General features: G+C 41.8%; 1 protein-coding gene across 1 annotated transcript; it reads right to left on the bottom strand.

Annotated features, from left to right (window-relative positions):
- Positions 1-10513: 10513 nt before the first annotated feature.
- Positions 10514-19292, bottom strand: LOC140455600 (probable G-protein coupled receptor 139). Its single transcript, XM_072550514.1, has 2 exons — positions 19253-19292; positions 10514-11532 (listed from the first exon to the last, which is right to left on the bottom strand). The coding sequence occupies exons 1-2, from the start codon at positions 19290-19292 to the stop codon at positions 10514-10516; spliced, it is 1059 nt and encodes a 352-aa protein (XP_072406615.1).
- Between the last annotated feature and the right edge of the window lie 1540 nt (positions 19293-20832).

Below are 20832 nucleotides of genomic sequence, written 5' to 3'. Positions count from 1 at the left end.
GTGTAGACTGGAAATAGAGGTAATGTTTGAGTCCTTTGACCCTTCTTCAGTACTGATTTAGCTGGAATAGGTTGGTATACATGCTTAAGGTGGAGTGAGAGAGGGATAGAGTAAAAAGTAGGTGGAGACTGAGCTCAAAAAGAGAGATCAGCAATTGGGCTGACAAAAGAGTGGGGAAAGGTCAGCCTGGGAGAATGAAGAGCTGCTGTATGGGGACTATTAGAAGCTAACCATGGGTTGCTTGTGGTTGGAGCCCATGTGATGACAAGACCTGATGTGTGGTGTTCAGGTATGGATATGCGAGAAGATGCCTGGAACTAAAATTATTGAACGCAATATTGAGTCCTGAAGGCTGTAGGATCTCCAAATGGAAAATGAGATGCGTCTTTTCCAGCTTGCACTGAGCTTCTCTGGAGCACTGCAGCAAGCCTGAGACGGTGATATTGGCCAGGGAACTCAGCCTTTTTTCTTGTTCATCATCATTACTTTCACCGTTGCTCCTGGTGTTTGAGAAGGTATTTCCAAAAACTGGTTTCCGCAGCCACGTCCTATTTCTCAGTGACTGCCTCTGGCTCAGAATAATTCAATTTGGATTCTGACTGAAGGTTCATCTTTTATGTTTCTAATCCATCCAGGATCACAGGTATCTTTGAGATGTACAGATAGCTGTTCAGGCCACATGCTAGGGATTCACACTCAGTGTTGTGCATCGCCATATATACACTTTTGGCCTCTCTCTCTTCATCAACATGCTCTCACGTTAGATCAGAGCTGACCTGCCCACAATTCTCTGTCTCATTTGACATTTTAGCAAGACACTTTTCTCTTTTCCTTTCAGGCATTAAGGACCACAAGATCAAAAACTTACAGATACATCCTTCCAGAACCATTCTCTCCTCCCTTCTCGACTCCATCCCCTCTCTGAACCCCACCTCTTGTTGATTATCTACTATCCCTTCTGACTTTCTACTGTTTAATGCTGAATATTCTGTATTCAGAAAAAGGTCTCAGCTTTATCCCTGTGCACACCCACCTCAATAAATTTTTGACGCAACACGATGTTGAATTCTTCTGCATCTTCATGCCCACTTATTTGGACTAGAATCATCTCCTGTCCCACAGATCCCTTTACCCACCTTCAACACTCTCCTTCCACATGGTCCCCTCCCTTTGGCCTTACTTGAACAATCTGTTCATCCAGAACTGTCAATGCAACATGGGTTGCCGAAATTCCCCATCCCCTTGGCCTCACCCATTCGTACCTAACTCCTTCTGAACCAACTAAGCCCCTGCTTTTAGATCCAACTCTGACTTTGTAGTGAAGTCTACTGATATGGTGGTGGTGTTGTTGTCTGGGGAACTGACCTCTACATTGTGAGGCTGAGCGTCAGCTCTCAGACATCTCCTCTTATCTCCTCCTGGACAATCACCCCACCACCATTGAACACCAGGCTACTGTAATGTGTTTGGTCACTAATCTCATTTCATCTGGTGATCTCCCTCACACTGCCTCCAAGTTCACAGTCCCCCAACCACAATAACCCACTCTATCTCTTTCCAAAGACAATACTGTCCAGGCAGTTTCTGTCTGCTCCTTCCCCACATAATTCATCTCTTCTGACCTCCACTCGATTTTTCTCTCCCCTCCTCCAGTCCCTTCCCACTTACATCCATGATTCTTCTAATGCTTGATGTCAGTTTCAGAATTTACTTCTTCACAATGGATGTGCAATCTCTTTACACACCCATCCCCCATCAAGATGCTCTCAGGGTCCACTGATCCTTCCTGGAAAAAAGGTCTGAACCATTTCAATTCACTATTATCTCCTCCACCTGGCCAAACTCATCCACACTTTGAAAAATTTCTTCTTTAACACCTCTCACTGTCTTCAGATCAAAAATGTGGCCATGGAAATGCATGTGGGTTCCAGTTATGCCCACCTCTTAGTGGAATTCTTGGAACATTTCTGCTTCCAATCCTACTAGGATCCCTACTTCCAAATCATTCTCTGGTACATTGATGATATCATCAGTGCTGCTTCCCTGTCTAGTCTGGAATTGGAAAAAAAAATCAATTCTCTTTGAATTTTCACCATTCTCTCACCTTCACCTGGTTCATCTTTGAGTCCTCCAACTCACATTCCTCAACATCTGTTTCCGTTTCTGAGGAAAGGCCAGCCATCAATATCCACCAGAAACGCACCAACTCTGACAATTAACTGAACAATATGTCCTCATGCCCCACTTCCTGTAAAGACTCCATTCCATTCGCCCAGTTTCGTCATCTCGGTTCTGCCTGTTCTGATGATGCCAGCTTCTTTTTAAATTCATTCATGGGATATAAGCATTGCTGGCTGACCAGCCTTTATTGCTCATCCCTAGTTGCCCCTGACAAGGTGGTGGTGAGCTGCCTACTTGCAGTCCACATTGAGTAGGTTTACTCACATTGCCATTGGGAGGGATTTCAAGGACCCAATTGGCAGCCTCCAAAATGTCAAAAATCATACAACACCAGGTTATAGTCCAACAGGTTTAACTGGAAGCACACTAGCTTTCGGAGCATCACTCCTTCATCAGGTGGTACTGGAGGGCTCAATCCTAACACACAGAATTTATAGCAAAAATTTGCAGTGTGATGTAACTGAAATTATACATTGAAAAATTGATTGTTAAGCCTTTCGTCTGTTAGAATACCATGATAGTTTCACTTCTTTCACGTGTAAATAACAAAACCTGTTTTTAAAAAGTTGCATTCTCAGGTTAGCTGTTAACAATTCTCAAAAACTGCATGCATTCATGTAAAACTCCGTTATCTCACTTTTAAAATTGAAATCAATCTAAACATCATGACATAGACAAAGAACACAGAGGGCTAACACCTTTAACATATTGTCTAGCTATCACCATTGATAACAGCTAACCTGAGAAGGCAACTTTAAAAAAAAAGGTTTTGCGATTTACACATGAAAGAAGTGAAACTATCATGGTATTCTAACAGACAAAAGGCTTAGCAATCAATTTTTCAATGTATAATTTCAGTTACATAATACTGTAAATTTTTGGTATAAATTCTGTGTGTTAGGATCGAGCCCTCCAGTATCACCTGATGAATGAGGGACACTCTGAAAACTCGTGTGCTTTCCAATTAAACCTGTTGGACTATAACCTGGTGTTGTGTGATTTTTAATTTTGTACACCCCAGTCCAACACCAGCATCTCCAAACCCAACATGTCCACTTTTTTTTCTCGCTTTTGTATTATTACTATCGTATATGAATTAATCATGTTTTGTTTGAAAACTCATAGATTGTCCAATCAAATTGCATCAAGAACGCGGCACCTCACACTTACCTTGAATGCAAGGACAAGTTGGGGTTTAGACTTCCTGATGAATGGCTTTTGCCCAAAACGTCGATTTCGAAGCTCCTCAGATGCTGCCTGAACTGCTGTGCTCTTCCAGCACCACTAATCCAGAACCTGTCTTCTTAACATGTTTTGAGGGGGTCTGGTCCATAATGAATTGGGGCCCTTGTTGGGATTAAAATTTCTAATTCCTGATTGGGTTTAGGATTATTGGATTCAAAGGCATCAACTGGCAAATATTAATGTATTTTATTTTGGGTGTTGAATTAGGTTGGTTTAAACGGGCTGTACCTTGTGTAACAACAGCTCCTCCTGTTCAGGGTTCCTTGCGGGTGGAAGAAGTCACTGTGTGGATGTAAAAGGAAGTGAGCAAGGCTAAGCTTTGCGAAGTTGCAAATAAGTTGGAGTTGGGGTCGCTCATGTCTGTGAGGAAAGTTGAGAAAGTTGTAGCGATCATGCAGCATTTACAAGTTCCATGATTACCATCAGAATATTTGGAAATGGCGAAAATTCAATTGAAAATGAAGCGGCTTGAACTCGAACAAGATATGAGACAGTTTGAGTTACGATTTAAAGCAGGAGAGAAATAAAGGGAGAGGAAATCCATAACAGAAGAGAGAAAAATAGACAAGAACGAGAGAAAAAGCAAATTTTTCAACTTCAGAGATTAAAACTGAGAACTCGCATTTGACTGGCATTGTTGGAGGTAGCGATGAAAATAGGACTAGTGATGAGGATGGTGATGGAAAGCAATCCCATAGCAGCCAAAGGCTAAATGGCTAAATGTGTCCAAGCTTTGCCTGAGTTCAAAGAGAAAGATGTAGAAGCGTTTCTCATTTCATTTGAGAAAGTGGCTAAACTAATGACATTGCTGGTGACCGTGTGTGCATTGTTGATCAAAACAAAATTGGTAGGCCTAGTGATGTATTTGCATTGCTGTCAGAGGCACTATCTAGGGAATGTAATGAGGTGCAAAATGCCGCCTTAAGTGCATATGACCTAGTACCAGAATTCCACGACATTTCAGGAATCTAAGGGGGGAACCTGGTCAAACATACACTGAGTTTGAAATGATCAAACAAAATAATTTTGACAGGTGGATAGAATGTTGGAAATAGATCAAATATATGATGGTCGTAGAGAGGTGATTATTTTAGAGAGACAAAAATTATCTTCCTAAAGTAGTGAGAACTTGTTTGGAAGAGTAGAGAGTTAAATCTGCAAGATGAGCAGTGAAAATTACAGATGATTGTGATTTGGTTCATAAGTCAAAGCTTCTGACTTCAATTTCAAGCTAGATAGAAATAGGAGAAAAGATAAATACACCGATGGTAATGGAAAAGGAGATCTCTTTGAATATATTAAAGATAGTTAACCAAAGGCTAAAAGGAAACCCGTCAGGGGGAAAGAGAAGTAAAAATGGTCAGATGTTTTCACTGTAACAAAGTGGACCACATGAACTCACAGTGTTGGTGGTTTAGAATATAAAAAAAAACACTCGAAGGACAGATGTAGAGAAGCAGAATATGCCAGTATGTTTATTTGAAATGGTAAAGCACATCACGATGGAATCTCAAAAACTGCAACAGAATATATAACCTGATTAGTAGTTGGTTTAGAATAAATTTTCAAATATTTTCAAAGAATTTTCCTGCGAGGGTAAGGTTTACTCATGCATGCCAGGAGGAACAAGGAAAGTAATTAAAATTTGAAGAGATACGGGAGCAAGTCAATATTAATTGCGGGAAATGAGGTGGCATGTAATTGAGAGGAGGTGGTCGAAAAGGTGGTAATATGTGGAATTGGTAAGCAGTGTCCCATTTTATAGATTTTTAAAAATTTTATTAACCAGTACACATTACAAACAAACAGTCAGCATAAACCGATGTATACATGAAACAGCAATTTACAGAGGAAAGGGGTGGCAAAGCCAGACCCCAAACCTAACGTACAACCAGTTTGCAGGAAAATGAGGACAAAATTCGAATCTCATCTTAACATATCAAAGAGAAAACAATGAACACAATCACCTACAGACAATTCGATAACCTGAGCAATAAAACAGTGCATATAACACAGACACCACCAGTGCCTCCACCTTCCGGCCACTCAAAGGCAGCCATCCCTAGACCCTTCTGGCTAGTGTCCCATTATATATGTTTCATGTCATATGTGTCAGGTAATTGGATAATCTCAGGCAGTGATGAAACACACACTATTAATACTCATTCCCTTATTTCAGGAACCTTTTACATAGGTCCTAATTGATTGTGTATGACCTCTGTCTATAACAAAAAGTAGTTTGTTTGTTGACGATAATGGATGTGTCAACTACATAATGGAGGTCACACCATCATTCAGTTTTATGGATAAAGGATTGTGGAAGGGTTATTCATTTCTTTTTGCCAGATGCACACTACCACACAGATACAATCAGATCAAGGGTCAAACTTTACATCAAACAGCTTCAAGAAAGTAATGAATAGCTGAGGAATAAAGCAATTGAAATCCACTGTGTACCAGCCAGAATCAGCAAGAGCATGAGAACTTGAAAGGCATCAAACTTTAAAGACCAGGTTGAGGGTTTCTGGGCAAGACCTGGGCAAAAGAATTCAAAGAATTGGGTTAAAGGAATTCCATTTGTACATTTTTTGCAATTAGAGATGCACCAAATGAATCTCTCAAACTTAATTCATTTGAATTAATTGTTGGTCAAGGGGTGAGAGGGCCACCAAAATTAGTTAGGAGAAATTTATCAGTTCAGAGACCACAAGTCTCTGTGTCAAATTTGAGGGAAAGATTAAACAGATACTGCCAGTTGGCTAGACAGTGTTTTAAAGTCGCAAAGTCAGGCTACCTTCATCAAATATATTGAGGGGCCTAGCCTGGTCAATTACTGTGAGTTCTGTATATTGCAAAAATAAATCTGTACAAATTTCTTCACTACTGCCATGTGATAGTCCTCAAGGGAATAGCCTCTGGCAATCATGTGTCCATGACTGTCATGATTTATTGATTATTAGACCTGTCTCCAATAAAGGAGTTGCAAATCAGTTAACATTAAGCTAAACGGTTCTTTGAAAACCAGATTTGTGGTTAGGGGTGCTGGTTTGATCTTATGCTTTCCCCTAGGCCAGACAAGATATGCCACAGACTCCTTTCGGAAGCAAGGGAAGAGATTGCTGCATCTTTGGCAAAGGTTTTTGCATCCTCAGTGCCCACTGGAGTAGTGCCAGGTGATTGGACGGTGGTAAATGTTAATTCTCTTGTTCAAGAAAGGGAATATGGATAATCTTGGGAATTATAGACCAGTCATTCTTACATCAGTGCTGGACAAAGATTTCGAGAGAATTCTGAAAGACAGGATTTGTGATTACATGGAAAACCATAGTTTGATTAGACAAAGTCAGCATGCATTTGTCAGGGGCAGTTCGTGCCTCACAAACCTTACTTAATTATTTGAAGATATGACACAACACATTGATGAAGGGAGAGCACTGGATGTAGTGTACATGGATTTTAGCAAGGCATTTGATAAGGTTCTCCATGGGAGACTCATTGAGAAAATAATGAGGCATAAGATGCATGGAAACCTGTCTGTCTGGATACAGAAGTGGCTGACCCATCGAAGACAGAGGGTGGTGGTAGATGGAAAGTATTCAGCCTGGAGTTCGGTGACCAGTGGTGTTCCTCAGGGATTGGTTGTGCGATCTCTGGTCTTTGTGATTTTTTATGAATGACTTGGATGAGGAAGTGGAAGGGTGGGTTAGTAAGTTTCCTATTGACCCACAGGTTGGTGGAATGGTGGATAATGTAGAGGGCTGTTGTAGGTTACAATGAGACATTGACAGGATGCAGAGCTGGGCTGATAAGTGGCAGATGGAGTTCAACCTGCAAAAGTGTGAAGTGATTCATTTTGGAAATTTGAATGCAGAATGAAGAATGCAAGGTTAAAGGCAAGATTCTTGGCAGTGTGGAGGGAAAGTAGGATCTTGGGGTCCATATCCATAGGTTCCTCAATGTTGCCACTGAGGTTGATATAGCTGTTAAAAAGGTTTTCATTCGCAGAGGGATTGATTTTATGAGCCGTTATTCTGCAGCTATATAGTGTCCTGGTTAGACTATACTTGAAAATTGTGTTCACCTTACTATAGGAAAGATGTGGAAGCTTTATAGAGGTTACAGAGGAGTTTTACCACAATGCTGCCTGGACTGGAGGGCGTGTCTTATGAAGAAAGGGAGCTAGAACTTTTCTGATTGGAGCGAAGAAGGATGAGAGCAGACTTGAAAGAGGTGTACAAGATGTTGAGAGGCATAGAAAGTGTGGCAAGCCTGAGACTTTTTCCCATTGCGGAAATATCTATCATGAGGGCGCATAATTTTAAGGTAATTGGAGGAAGGTTTAGGGGAGATGTCAGAAGTAACGTCTTTATTCAGAGAGCAGTTGGTAGTAGAGTCAGATACATTAGGGACATTTAAGCAATTCTTGGATAGGCACATGGAAATTAGTACAATGAAGGATATGTAAGTTCGTCTGATTGTAAAATAGGATAGAAGGCAGGCATAACATCGAGGGCCGAAGGGCCTGTGCCATGCTCTACTGTTCTGTGTTCTCTGTTCACACTCTAATCACTCTCTGTTGCCCCTCATGTCCTTTTAAATCTTTGTCCTCTCTCCTTAAGAATTTGCCCTCTAGTTTTGAACTGACACACCTGAGGGGAATTTTCTCTTAGTATCTCATCATTTTATAAACCTGTATAAGGTCTAAACTCAACTTCCTATGCTCCAAAGCAAAACGTCCCAGCCTATCCAGTTTATTTTTATAGCTAAAATCCGCCATTCCTGGCAACATTTTGGTAAAACTTTTTTTTGGAACCTTCCCAGTTTAATAATATCTGTCCTATAATGCTCAGAAGAGGCCTCGCCAGATCCTCTGAAACATGAGAAAAACACACCGGCTGCTGTACTCAAAGGTATGAGCAATGAAGGAAAGCGTACTACACGCCTCTTTAAATACTGTGTTTACCTGTGGCACAAATTTCAATGAATTATTGAAAAGGTTTCACTGTTCTACAACACTGCACAGTGAACTACCTTTAATTGTGTAAGTTCAGCATTTATTTGTTTTACCAAAATGCAATACCACCCGTTTGTCAAAATTAAACTCCGCCTGCCACACCTCAGCCCATTGTCTCAATTGATCAAGATCTATTTGCAATCTTAGATAATCTTCTTCACTGTCAACTATACCACCAATATTAATGTCACCCGCAAACTTACTAACCATGTCTCCAATATTCTCATCCAAACAATTTATCTGCATGATGAACAAAAGTGAATCCGGTGCCAATTCCAGTGATCAACGCAGGTCACAGGCATTCAGCCCGATTAACAAGCCACTGCCAACCAAGACCCTCAGTCTCCAACTGTAAAGTCTGATCACCGCTGTTAGTTTCATTGTGCCATCATTGGAGCTGACCATCCGCTTTCTCTTCATATAATCATAATTTTTTCACATTGATTTTGAGGGAATTATTTTCATAATCCCTCGTTGAACTGTTATAAGTTGCTTTGTGGCATTTGCTGGCCTTTGTATTTTTCGCAGTCAGCAGGATGTGTGCTATTACTTCTATTTATGTAAGGCTTTTCTCTTAGATTAAGCAGTTCCTTAGCTCTCTAACTGTCAGTGTCCTTTGTTTTATAGGATCAGAGATTCTGTGACAGCAATGGCTGTTATTTCGTATGTGAAGTCAAGGCTTTCTTCTCAGGTGTATGAACTGGTTTTGTGTTGTCTTAAACATCCTCCACTGGTGTTGAGTTATTTCACCCTTGAACAGATTTTCCCAGTTTACTGTGGAAAGTGTACTGTATATCTCATCTTGTTACGCTCATCCTTTCCCAAATCTAAATCTCCAGCAGCTGATTCATGTTTGTTGCTTTGAAACGTTACTTTGTACTCGTCATGACATGATTACGATTTGATAAACGTTCACTCATATTTTGGTTACCCAGTATATGCTTGTGTAAAAGTCGAATTTTGTAGACGACATTTTAATGTTAAATTTTGGGGTCCACTGTTACAAGGATATTTCTTTTAAGGGACTGAAATTCGTACTACAGTCCAAAATGCCGTGTCATCAGCAGAGGCCCAAATAATCTCTAAATAATTTTAAAAAACCCTAAGGGAAGTTGTCACGTCACTCTGACCTGATGCGTCCAAAACATTTGCACCAAATTCTTCCATTTTCCTCCGTTTTCTCTCGTCTACTGTTGCTTCAGTTTTTTTTCTTCAAACTAGCAAACTAACTGGAAAAAATAATTTCATCATGGTAACATTTATGTAGGGGATAATACCTTGACTCACAAATTTGGATCAGTTATCTGTGAAGAACGGAGGTTGACTTTTATATGAGATACACGAAAATTTCCAGACTTTTTGGCTAAAACTTAGGGGTCGACTTTCACATGAATATATACAGTACTGATGAAATCCGATTCATTACCCATCACTAAATCCAATATTGCCTATCCACTTGTTGCATCCAGGATATATTGCTGGAGGAAACTATTCCGGGTACACTTCAGAAATTCTCAATCTGCCACACCCAATCCATGTTTAAGGTGAAGAGCTCCAATAATGGTTTTGCTAAAATTACTGAATATCTGTATTTAAGTAACAACACTTCAGAACTGCTACAAAGAGGTCTATACACAACACCTTTGAGAGTTTTAGATCCTTTTTGATTCCTCAGTCCCAACCAATGATCACCATTGAATGTTCATCCCTCATATATCCTTCCTCACCGTTAAAGTAATATTATTTCAAATGACCTCCGCGATTCTCCTTGCCAGTTCTATATATCCTGCAAACTGACGTATTTCTGCCCCAACCCAGACCATCCTACGTCCACGTCTGTATCATAATTACCAATTTGAATTTGTGCCATCAGTTCGCTTAATTTATTATGCACCCTGCATTCGAATACAAAACTCTTATTTTGGCCAAACACTATGATCTGTCCCTAACCACTGATACTTTATTCACTTATTGATTAATTCCAGTTTAATCAGTAAATCAGTAATGTTTTATATTACCTGCCATACTTGAAGTGAGATTCCTGAGTGTTTCTGAGCTTTCAGTCATGTTACTTTATTTTGATAATGTAAGGACTCCGCCTTTTCCCCTCCTCCGCCACCACCCCGCCTCCAGCCAAATTTGGTCATGCTGACGGAATGGAATCCCTATTTCCCATTCTATTCGTCCATGGACGCAACGCTTCCATAGTTTTATTTCGAGTGGATGTTTAATCCAAATTTTCAGTTCCTCTCTGAATTTTGTTTGGATCACTGCATAAATAAAAGTGTTTGTGCAGGTGCCCAAATGAAGGAGCATAAAGCTGGTAACATCCGCGATCAGCATTGGGTCATTCCAACTATTTGCATAATAATAATTTGTCGCTTGATACAGGACGAAAACTATGATATACGTTATCCATAAGAGTAGGAAATTTCCGGAAACAGCAAAGAGTAAGATCATGGATTTTCTTCGCTTCTCCAACTCTGGATCATTCTGATCCACATCATACTTACTCCCCCTCAGCCTCTTGCGGATTCTACTGACTGTTAAAATGTATCCCACAGTCAGCACATTGAGCAGCAAGATCAAGAATGTTGGAAGCAGTGGAGTTAAAGTGCGGTCAATCCAGGTATATGCGACCCATGCAGCTTCAGTGTAAAATTCCAATTTAAAATTGCAACCCATACCGATGTTGTTGACTGTAAAATTTGGTGCAAATGCAAAGCAGAAGGGAATGTTTTTAGAACAGAACAATAGACAGACAGTTCCTGTAACCACTGCTGCCGTTTTCTTGGTGCAATACCTGAGCCTCAACTTCTGGCAGGAAGTGCCAATGAAACGATCAAAAGTGAAAGCGATTGTTAACCAGACAGAAAGGTCGGTGGCTGTACGAGCTAACATGTAGATAAAAGAACAAACAGGAGTGTTAAACAGGAAGGTAGTTGGGAAGTAGCAATCACTGATCCGAACAAATACGACGTCAGCGATAAGAACCAGTAAATCCGAAGATGCCATTGTTATCAGGTAGTGAGAGATACATCTGGAGAGACCACATTTTCCCTGCGACAGGATCACAATAGTTATCACGTTGGCTGTTAAACGATAGCAAACAAAAAACAGAAATTACCCATTAAATTATAACGAACCAGTGACTTTTGCACTTGTTTTGGTGAACTGTAATTCAGTTCTGTTTCTGACCATTGTATCTGGCTTTGTATGCCACTAGAAAACAGTGCAATTGAAAGCAAATCAAAATAACATTTTGATGTAGCAGTTTGAAATAAAGAAATAAAGAAAGGGTGGAGAACAGCAGAGCAATAGTTATTGGGGACTCGATAGTTCGGGGCACAGATAGGCGGTTTTGTTTGGCGAGAGAGACTCACGTTTGGTATGTTGCCTCCCAGATGCAAGGGTACGTGATGTATCTGATTGTGTTTTCCGGGTCCTTAAATGGGAGGGGGAGCAGCCCGAAGTCGTGGTCCACATTGGCACCAACGACATAGGTAGGAAGAGGGATGAGGATGTTAGGCAGGCTTTCAGGGAGCTAGGTTGGAAGCTCAGAGTTAGAACAAACAGAGTTGTTGTCTCTGGTTTGTTACCTGTGCCACGTGATAGAGTGTCGAGGAATAGGGAGAGAGAGCAGTTAAATGTGTGGCTACAGGGATTGTGCAGGAGGGAGGGATTCTGGTATCTGAATAACTGTTCTTTCTGGGGAAGGTGGGACCTCCATAAACAGGATGGTCTACACCTGAACCTGAGGGGGAGGTTTGCTAGTGCTCTTTGGGGGGGTTTAAACTAACTCTGCAGGGGCATGGGAACCTAGACTGTAGCTTTAGGGTGCAGGACCTGGAGTGTAGGGAGGTTAGGAACATGGCATCAATCTCGAAGGAGGGTGCTTGTAAACAGGAAGGTGGCTTGAAGTGTGTATACTTCAATGCGAGAAGTATACGAAATAAGGTAGGTGAACTTGCAGCATGGGTTGGTACCTGGGATTTCGATGTTGTAGCTATTACAGAGACATGGGTAGAACAGGGACAGGCTTGGCTGTTGCAGGTCCCAGGGTTTAAATGTTTTAGTAGGGTCAGAGGTGGGGGTAAAAGAGGGGGAGGTGTGGCATTGCTTGTCCAAGATAGTATTACAGCGGTGGAAAGGATGATGGATGAAGACTCGCCATCTGAGGTAGTTTGGGCTGAGGTTAGACATAGGAAACGTGAGGACACCTTGTAAGAAGTTTTCTACAGGCCTCCTAATAGTCCTAGAGATGTAGAAGAAAGGATTGCGAGGATTATTCAGGAGAAGAGTGAAAGTAATAGGGTGGTTGTTATGGAGGACTTTAACTTTCCAGATATTGACTGGGAAAGCTATAGCTCGAGTACGTTAGATGGGTCGGTGTATGTCCAATGTGTGCAGGAGGATTTCCTGACACAATATGTAGACAGGCAAACAAGAGGTGAGGCCATACTGGATTTGGTTCTGGGAGGTGGGTGAGCACTTTGGGGATAGTGACCACAATTCGGTGACTTTTAGTCTAGTTATGGAGAGGGATAAGTGTGCACTGCAGGGCAAGACTTATAGCTGGGGGCAGGGAAATTTTGATGCGGTGAGGCATGACTTAGGATGCGTGGCTTGGAAAAGTAGGCTTCAAGGGAAGGGCGCAATCGATATGTGGAGCTTGTTCAAGGAGCAGCTATTGGGTGTCCTTGATAAGTACGTACCAGTCAGGCAGGGAGGAAAGGGTCTTGTGAGGGAGACATGGTTTAATAAGGAATTGGATTCCCTTGTTAAAGGGAAGACGGCGGCATGTAAAGATGAGGCGTGAAGGTTCAATTGGGGCGATTGAGAGTTATAAGGTAGCCGGGAAGGATCTAAAGAGAGAGCTAAGAGCATCAAGGAGGGGACATGAAAAGTCGTTGGTTGGTAGGATTACGGAAAACCCAAAGGCTTTTTATAGGTATGTCAGGAATAAAAGAATGACTAAGGTAGGAATAGGTCCAGTCAAGGATAGTAGTGGGAAGTTGCGTGTGGAGGCTGAAGAGATTGGGGAGACACTGAATGAATACTTTTCATCAGAATTCACTCCGGAACAGGACATTGTTGCCGATGTGAATATTGAGTCACAATTAATTAGAATGGATGGCTTTGAAGTATGTAGGGAAGAGGTGTTGGAAATTCTGGAAAGGATGAAAATAGATAAGTCCCCTGGGCCTGATGGCATTTATCCTAGGATTCTCTGGGAAGCATGGGAGGAGATTGCAGAGCCATTGGCCTTGATTTTTATGTCCTCGTTGTCTACAGGAATAGTGCCAGAAGACTGGAGGATAGCAAATGTGGTTCCCTTGTTCAAGAAGGGGAGTAGGGATAACCCTAGAAACTATAGGCCGGTGAGTCTCACTTCTGTTGTGGGCAAAGTCTTAGAGAGAATTGTAAGGGATAGGATTTATGTAAATCTGGATAGGAATAATGTGATCAAGGATAGTCAGCATGGTTTTGTGAAGGGCAGGTCGTGCCTCACAAACTTTATTGAATTCTTTGAGAAGGGGTCTAAGGAGGTGGACGAGGGTAAAGCGGTAGATGTGGTGCATATGGATTTTAGTAAGGTGTTTGATAAGGTTCCCCATGGTAGGCTACTGCAAAAAATACGGAGGTATGGCATTGAGGGTGAGTTGGAGGTTTGGATTAGGAATTGGCTGGCTGGAAGAAGACAGAGGGTAGTAGTTGATGGTGAAGGTTCATCTTGGAGTGCAGTTACTAGCAGTGTTCCGCAAGGATCTGTTTTGGGACCATTGCTGTTTGTCATTTTATAAATGACCTGGAGGAGGGGCTAGAAGGTTGGGTGAGCAAGTTTGCGAATGATACAAAAGTCGGAGGAGTTGTTGACAGTGAGGAAGGATGTGGCAAGTTACAGCGGGACATAGATAGGCTGCAGAGCTGGGCAGAAAGGTGGCAAATGGAGTTCAATGTGAGTAAGTGTGAAGTGATTCACTTTGGTAAGAGTAACAAGAAGATGGGGTACTGGGCTAATGGTCGGATACTTGGTAGTGTGGATGAGCAGAGGGATCTTGGTGTCCATGTACACAGATCTCTGAAAGTTGCCACCCAGGTAAATAGTGCTGTGAAGAAGGCATATGGCGTAATGGCTTTTATTGGTAGAGGAATTGAGTTCCGGAGTCCTGACGTCATGGTGCAGTTGTATAAGACTCTGATGCAGCCGCATCTGGCGTATCGTATGCAGTTTTAGTCGCCATACTATAGGAAGGATGTGGAGGTACTGGAATGGGTGCAGAGGAGTTTTACCAGGATGTTGCCTGGTATGGTAGGAAGATCGTATGAGGAAAGGCTGAGGCACTTGGGGCTGTTTTCATTGGAGAAAAGAAGGTTTAGGGGTGACTTGATAGAGGTGTACAAGATGATTAGGGATTTAGATAGGGTTGACCATGAGAACCTTTTTCCACGTATGGAGTCAGTTATTACGAGGGGGCACAGCTTTAAATTAAGGGGTGGTAGGTATAGGACAGATGTTAGGGGTAGATTCTTTACTCAGCGAGTCGTGAATTCATGGAATGCCCTGCCAGTAGCAGTGGTGGACTCTCCCTCTTTATGGGCGTTTAAAAGGGCATTGGATAGACATATGGAGGATAGTGGGCTAGTGTAGGTTAGGTGGGCTTGGATTGGCACAACATTGAGGGCCAAAGGGCCTGTACTGTGCTGTATTTTTCTATGTTCTATTTTCTATGTTCGATGTTCTAAATCAAAACACAAACCTTTACTGAGGAGCACGGTATTATCCCAGTGGGATTCTTACTGAAAAACCAACTGTCGGAGCTGCTGCTGTTCTTCTGCAAACGAAATGTGTGATGTAGACTCTCTGGCGCTGCCAGGCAATTGGTAGCCAGTTAGCTTAATCAGAAAATGAACTGCAGGATAATGAGCTTAATAATTATAAGGAAGCAAGCAAGGAACCTTAAGGAAAAAAAGAGAATTATTCAATGTACTGATGTTATTGAGAAAGAAAGCAACTGTGAAGCATTTTTCTGAGAAATGACAAAGAAGTACATGGCAAAATGGCTGTGTTTGTAACAGGACCACAGTTTGCGACTAAGTTACCTGTCAGGGAAAATGTTTCGAGTTTTCAGTTCATACTCACAGTCAAGTGATTATTACTCGAGGCTGGAGAAGAGCAACAGTAACACGATAGAATGCAGTCGTATACACCCTGTACTTTCCTCAGATCTGGTAAGTGAACCATGAAATATAGCGTATTGTGCAAAATTCCTTGTTGCTCAGGAAAGAATCGAGATGTTACTACCTTTCAAGTTATGATTCTTAATTTGAAACTGAGCTCTTCATGTTGACTGTGCAGATTCCCTTTCCTCAAAATCACTATGTTGTTGGTCCTGACCTGGTTAATTTCCACCCACAGCACTCCTACATGATTGATCCTTCCCAGCTCTGAGCAGGTGCTTGAACTTTTGCAATGGGCAAACAGTGGAGTCACAATCTGCTGCATAGAACAATGTCAATCCCCTTACTATACTGTCCCCTCCAACTGCTGTATTTGTTTTCCTTACCCTTCACCCCATCCCATATCACAACTTGGTTGACTAATTGTACTGTGCTACAATGTTTTTGTCATTGGGTGTGTCCAATCAGTAGCCGTCAATCTTATTCAGGCCAGCTTTAAGAATACTAAAGTGGTTGTACAGTTGCAAAGTCTGAGGCTTCTGTGTTGCTGCCTCCAAATTGCATCACTCAACGTCAACCCATCAATTTATTGCCAGTTATTCAATTTGAAGGGTTTATCTTCACGGGCATTTCTCTATGAGAACTTCTTTCCTATTCTCACAGTTAAGTTGCAGAGCTCTTGGCGAAGATTTCCGGCAAGAATCTTGGCACCATCCAAGTAAATGCAGCCAATTTGGTTGACCTCAAATCCTCAGTCTTCCACCACCAAGATTCAGGAGTTACATTGTGTGCCATGTACAAGATGAATTGCAGAAAATCACCAAGGCTCCTCAGACTGGACAAACATTACCATCTAGAAACAGAAGACCTGCTGGTACATGGGAATACCACAACTTGCAAGTTTCCGTACCCTGCATCATCTCACCCCACCTCGCACCGCCCTCTCCCCCACCAGAACCCAGCTACTTACTGTTCCCGAGTTGGAAATATGTCAGCGTTCGTTCAGTGTCACTGTGACAAAATACAACTTGCACACAAACAAATTAGTGCATCAAACTTCAAAGATGGACTGCAGCGGTTCGAGATAGCAGCTAAACACCACCTTCATTCTGACAACAGCAGTTGGTTATTAAATGCTAGCCCAGCCAATAAAGCCCACATCCCATTCACGAATAAAATGACGCGGTATTGGGAAAATATTAATTGAAGAATTACCAGACTCCAAATGTTCACTCTGCTTTCCTCCACAGATGCTGCCAGATGTGATAAGTTTCTGCTTTTGTTTCAAATCTCAGGCGCCCGTAATTCTTTGTTTTGTATAAAGAGTGTGCATCCTCCTGATGGCAATATCATGTATTGCTCAGAATAAGACCGGGAATCATTCCGAGCCAAAATCTACCCTTAACACTGTGTCTCTCCGCCCTCTCCAAACCCGCTGTCCAGATAAGTCAACGCAGCCTGTGACAACCTAACAGCTGTAATCTGTCCTCCTTTACCTCTGTAGCAATCTCTCTGTGAATACTATCACAAAAGTAGGCAGATAACCACTGCAATATAAGTTGACAGAATCTCACTACATTGTCAACGGAAAATAATTAAAATAAATTTACACCGGATCACAGCGCACTGTACCAAATGATCAATTCCAGGTTCTCGTGTGATGTATTGAAATGGAAGGTATAACAACAGAAACTCCAAAGGACTCGAAGAGTGCATCATTTTAGCAGGTTGAACAACGTAAGGGTCGGTTGGGAGGGGCGATGGTGATGTTGTCAGTTGGTGCAACGGCAACAAATGTTTGTGGATTAAATTTACAGTTCTGATGTTGAGGGAGAATCGGGAACGAGAATGGTTCAGAAATAATAAAGACATTTACGGAAACAAGACAAGAGCAGTGACAGAGGAAACCCGAAATCACAGAGTAAATTTGGTTTCGAATCCGTTACCGAGAACAGGAAGAACCGCTTGGATATCTGGATATGGCAAACCGATAGACGGTAAATTAATCCCCATTTTTCTCTGAGAAATGATAGGCACTTGGTGCAGGATACTGTAATAAGCAGACCATTAACCTTATTTACTCAGGGAAACCCGAACTAAAACATTAGAATTTTCAAATGGGATCGTTGGGCTGAGGTTAGTGAGAGCGAGTGGGACATGAAGACCTCACAACTGACCCTGTTATAACGTTACACAAACTTTAAACGGATTTCACAGAATGTTGGGCACAAACGCCAATTTTTTTGGAGTTTTGTACTTTAACCATATATCCAAATACAATCTGACAGACTTAAATATCTGGCGAGAAAGACAATTTCCATTTAATCTGAGACTTCAGTTTGCAAACGGAGATGAGATTTTGGGAGTTCGAGACAGTCCGAGTGAAAATCCATTGGTTTCGTAAACTTGACTCTCACATTCCTTTGTCAATTTGAAAGGAAAAAAGGAGTCACTCAGAAACAAGTTACAGGTTGGTGTGATGGAAATGTTTACTATTCATTAAGAGCGGAAGGTAATGTCAGGAACAGATGAAAGAGTGAGGAATGAGACGGGGACAAATGGAAGGTTAGATATAAAACAGTTGGAACAGAAAACACACGTACACAGGGAACTTCGAAACAGCAGAGTTCAGATCCAGGGTCAGTGATTGGGCAGAACCTGCGGGTCAGATACAAAATCGATTAATTGTGGATGGGATAGGGGTGGAATATACTGAAAAATACACTCCAGTTAAAAAGGCGATGAGGGTAAGTTAGGTTGATGTTATTGGGAGCAAAATAACACCGAGCGGTCAGAACATGTTTCTGTTATCACAATACAACCAGGATATCCAACAAAAACTGTGACCGCCGAATGGAAAGGAATGAGAATTCGGCATTGCATTGATCAATGAAATGACATTCTGCGTAAAATCCGGATAATGGAAGCAGAACCTGGAGTCCCACCTGGAGACAAAGCCTGGAGTGCTTTTGCAGACCGATGCAGCATTGTTGAAAAGGATATCTCAGTGTCTGGAACTACGACTCTTTCCAGTCCGGCTGAAGGAAGGCAGGGAGGGAACTGAGATCAATTGTCTCCCAACACCTGAACAGAACAGAGTTCCCACTGGATGGGAGAAAAGGTAACTGATAATAGACGATGGCCTCATGATGTTGTTGGTAAACCGCTAATCCAGGAAAATCTCCTAATGTTCCAGCGAAGGCTGGTTAGAAAACCGCCACTGGTCAATGGAAATTGAATCTACTAACGACCATGAAATCAATATCGCGGTAAAACCTCACTAATGTTGTTCACAGAAGGAAATCTGCCGACATGTAACTCCATAACCACAACAATGTGCTTGGCTCTCAACTGCACTGATGATGAAGACACCGGAATAAAAGACAGATTGAGACATTGTGCAAACTCGAAAAGACATAAAGACTCTGCAGTCTTTGCTGGAGAGCTGCAGAAATGCATTCAAAAGGCAACACATAAACTGGCAGTGACCAGGAGAGAAGGTGAGAAACAGGTTGAATTTCTGCTTTTGGATTCGTCTAAGGTAAACACGAAAGGGAGAGGGTCTGAGATTCGAGCAAAAATAACGATATCCCTCATTTATGCACTTACTGGCTGAATATAATCACTTACCGGGAATTCCGACAATCGCGATAATCGGATAGTACACCATTATCGCCTTAAAAACTGGCGGTAGTATAGAAAATGGATAAGAGACCAGAGGAACTCTCATTCTGTCTGAGAAGTGACGGTGTCTCTTGTCGCTGCTCACTGAACGTGAAATGAGAGATGAAGAGAAACCGGTTATTTATAATTGAGAGGCATCTCCCTTGGGGTCAGCCAACTGCTACAACATTGAAATTACTTCCAGCATTCGGACAAAGAGTCAACTCCGTTTATTCTCTTGTTTGGGATTCATTACATTTAAATAGAGGGTGCGAGTATTTTCACTGTAATAGACCAAAGATTGGAATAACATTTGAGTATGTTTCTTTCACACAAAGCCGGTCGCTGACTGCACCTTGTCTGTTCCACATTAAATTGAAGCGGCTTCTGCTGTCCTTGAAGAGAAGGGCAGCGAAATGAAAAGCAGCCAAGTTGTACGTGGTGAAAAAGATGACTAGAATTCCTTGTTTTCTTTGTTCTGTGACACGGTTCATTGTTTGCCCACTATCAACCGCATTCCACAAATTCTCCAACTAATTTCAAGGATTTTGCACAACTCCCTGCGATGGAGATTCGTCAGCATTCATGAGGGAATTTCGACGTGTTTCCCTATCATTGAGTGGAAACGCCATGAAATTTGTCATGGCATTTACACCACCGCCTGGAATTAAACAGTCAAAAAGCAAATTGAAATGTGTGATCATTGACACATTGGAGAAGCCACACTCCCAGAGAAATTGTCATCCATTGAAAGCAGCAAATGTCCCACTCAGATCTAAAAGGGTAAACTAAAACCAAGGATTTAGAACTGTAGAATATTAAATAGTTTCTGACAAATTTGACAACGAATCTAAATTCTCCCGATTCTCTCTGCAACAGTGGAGATTCTAGGCTCCTCTGAGTTTGTTATTTTTCTATTATTATCCATTATTTTCAATTTGATTGCTCCAGTAAAACGACAGAATTTCATGATCACGAACACAAATACAGCAGACTTAATTGGTCATTGATACTGTCCTCCACCAAATACTCAGCTCTCCCTGATGTATATCTGAACTCTATTTCACCAAATCCTGTGTTTATTCTTTGATGTCTTCAGCTTATATAACGCCTTCTTCATAGTGATGAAAACTTCAAAATGCCCCAAGCATTTGAGACTTTATTATCAGAGTTTTCTATTCGCATGAAAAATCCTTCCTGATATCCCTCACAGATTCGGAGAGATATTACAAACCAGGATGAGATCATTCGGCGAATGACCTCTCAGAATGAGGAACCACGTTGATGCAATTCTTCACTTTCTGCTGAGAAACTACCCCAAATAGAGCGTATTGCTTCCAAAGCCACTGTGAGTTGTTTCACGCCCTCGCGACTGGCAAACCGAAGAACGTACCTATGCGAGAGATGGTCTAGCTGTCTGGGGACAGGGTGCGAAATGCATAGGGATCTCTTTGAGCAGTTGTGGTGTTGGTTTCGAGTCCGAGTGCTGCACAAAATATTTGGCATATGTTTGGTTCTGGGTGAGAAATAGTGAAGAGCTGTCCTCA

This window comes from Chiloscyllium punctatum, chromosome 30 (assembly GCF_047496795.1).
Source record: "Chiloscyllium punctatum isolate Juve2018m chromosome 30, sChiPun1.3, whole genome shotgun sequence".
Taxonomy (NCBI): Eukaryota; Metazoa; Chordata; class Chondrichthyes; order Orectolobiformes; family Hemiscylliidae; genus Chiloscyllium; species Chiloscyllium punctatum.
The sequence above is the reverse complement of the archived record's forward strand: the minus strand, read 5'-3'. Positions and strand labels throughout refer to the sequence as shown.